Source organism: Sinocyclocheilus rhinocerous, unplaced genomic scaffold, assembly GCF_001515625.1.
Source record: "Sinocyclocheilus rhinocerous isolate Xijiao unplaced genomic scaffold, SAMN03320098_v1.1 scaffold20, whole genome shotgun sequence".
Classification (NCBI taxonomy): Eukaryota; Metazoa; Chordata; class Actinopteri; order Cypriniformes; family Cyprinidae; genus Sinocyclocheilus; species Sinocyclocheilus rhinocerous.
The window spans coordinates 2,027,083-2,029,473 of NW_015640468.1; the positions used below are offsets into that span (position 1 = coordinate 2,027,083).

The following is a 2,391-nucleotide window of genomic DNA, read 5'->3' on the forward strand; positions in this document are numbered from 1 at the left end:
CAATCTAATTTAGATTTAAAACTGCTCATGTTGCATGTATGCAGCATCTTTGTTTGGATCATGATTAAAATGCAGTGGTTGCCTCTAATTTTAAATGGAAAGAGCACAGACAAAGCCTTAGTTTGTTTATATGAAGAGATTTCTTTTATTTGTGTTACTTATTTATTTGATTTGGGGCTTGTTTTAAAATTTCAATGTAGTTTTGTTATTTACATTTACATTATATTTAAATTTTGTCATTTAGCAGACGCTTTTGTCCAAAGCGACTTACAAATGAGGACAATAGAAGCAATCAAAACCAACAAAAGAGCAGTAATATTCAAGTGCTATATTAGTATATTATTATAGTGTTATATTTCAATTTCACAAAGAAATGTGCAGCATTTTGTCCAAGCAATAATAAAAGGACACATTTAATTTATAATTTGTCTTAAATCTCATTTTGTAAAAAATAAAAAAATTAAAAAAAAATTGTGAATCGAATTGAATCGTGAAGTCAAAATCGTGAATCGAATCGTGAGTTGAGTGAATCGTTACATCCCTAAAGATTAGTATTATTATTAATTATTATTATTATTAATTTAACTGAAATATTATATGACAATTAAGAACATTTCACTCCAATTCACATTTCCTTAATGTTAGATAATATTTATGATCTATTTTATAATTATTATTAAATAAGATAATTTACATAATATAATATTATGTAATTTTCCTTTTAACATTTTAAAATATTTACACATTTTTTGTTGATGTAAAATGTTAAATTGCCTGCAATTTGTTGATTTTTATATATAGAAAAAAACAATTACAGAATTTTAAATAAATCACTGTAATACAGTTCAGTAATTAAGATGTTTCATTGTCATGAAATTAGTGTTGCAACTTTTATGGATCTAGAAATCTATTATGATTGTAGGGTGCAGTAGAACTTAAGACATGATTTTACCCATTTGTGAATTTCAACTAAACTTCTTTTGATTTTATGGGTATGATGTTATGAATCACCAGCAATGTGCTACACAATGCTGGAGAAAAGGGAATATTAATGAAAACTACTGTTCATGTCACAATGACTACATAACAAAAATCAAGGAAGATTTACATGTTCTAATGAATGAAAATTAGAACTCGTAAATGTGAAAATCAAAATATTTCGTTCAATGCTTAAGAATACTACTATGAAGAACGAAGTAATCATGCATTACCACTGAACTATCCATAAGTGGAAAAGACTAGATATAAAAAGAAACAAATCAAGGAAACAAAATAAAACAAAAACAGGAGAAGAACTCAAAAGAAAAAAAAGGAACAGAAAGGTAATGGACACGACTGAAGCACTAACACACTTCATGAACATGCATAAAGCAGATTCTGTCTGGAACATCTGCGTTAATACTCAAGCCACACAACAACAAAGCAAAGGGTATAGCAGAGGAATGACAATGGAAGTTTAGCACAGAAGAAGGTAAAGCCCAGCTGTAAACACTAAGTATCTCCCTCTTTTAGCATTTCATCATGAGCTAAATTACCAAATACGTCAATTTGTCAACTCCGAAGCTTTCTGAGATTAACCTGCTTGTTTATAAGACCTTTCCTGAGCACCACTTTTTGCTCCTCACCATCAGGTCATGAAGGAATGTTATGGAAACCGAAGATGAAGATGGGAACTGAAAATATGGTGACGATAAAACAAAGAGAAATGAAAATAACTCGCTACATGAAGGGATCCAAGACTGAAAGTGCATTTAGGTTCCAAGTTGGCAATACAGTAAATTTAGGGAAGTGAAGGAGGAGCTCTGCAGGATCAGGAGAGGAGGTGTCAACTATAAACCGCAGAACTAAACGCAAAACAAGCTCTATGTGAAATCGGACATCCCAGTAGACAGTTTGGGGCGCATCATCCGATGAGCCCTGGATGGAATCAGAGATGCCATTATGGCAAAGAAGAACGTAAACGGATGAGGTGAATGGCTCAAGGAACTAATGGGCAAATCATAAATGAAAAAAATGTGATGTCTTCCAAACTGATCTTCAGCTGTATCTCCTGCCCAGCTGTCCCTCTGATGGTTTGAGAAAGATTTTAAATGAGGGCTAAGTCTGAATGGAGTCCCAATAAGTGAATCAACAACTGGAAGATGATGCTTGGAAAAAAGGTGGGATCAACTTTGGGAACTCTGGAATGAACCCTGACCTCCAGCAGCACTGAATAACAGTCACAAGAGTGGATCTGTCCCGAGACGCAACGACGCTCCTACCTTGCGCTGTAGGCATGAGCTGCTGGAGGGGAATGCCGGGAGATCCTAAAGGAGTTACAGCGGGGTGCTGGAATATCATCCCATGCCGACCCACTTCCATCCTTTTCAAAGTTTGATGCAATTCATTTTT

At 33.8% G+C, this 2,391-nt stretch overlaps 1 protein-coding gene across 1 annotated transcript in view; it reads right to left on the minus strand.

Moving 5' to 3' along the window:
* Positions 1-2,391, minus strand: part of LOC107753127 (E1A-binding protein p400-like) — a 63,546-nt gene that overhangs the window by 53,537 nt on the left and 7,618 nt on the right. The window contains exon 5 of the mRNA XM_016569251.1: positions 2,262-2,362. Within this exon, the coding sequence (XP_016424737.1) occupies positions 2,262-2,362 (101 nt within the window). The remainder of the gene's footprint in view (positions 1-2,261; positions 2,363-2,391) is intronic.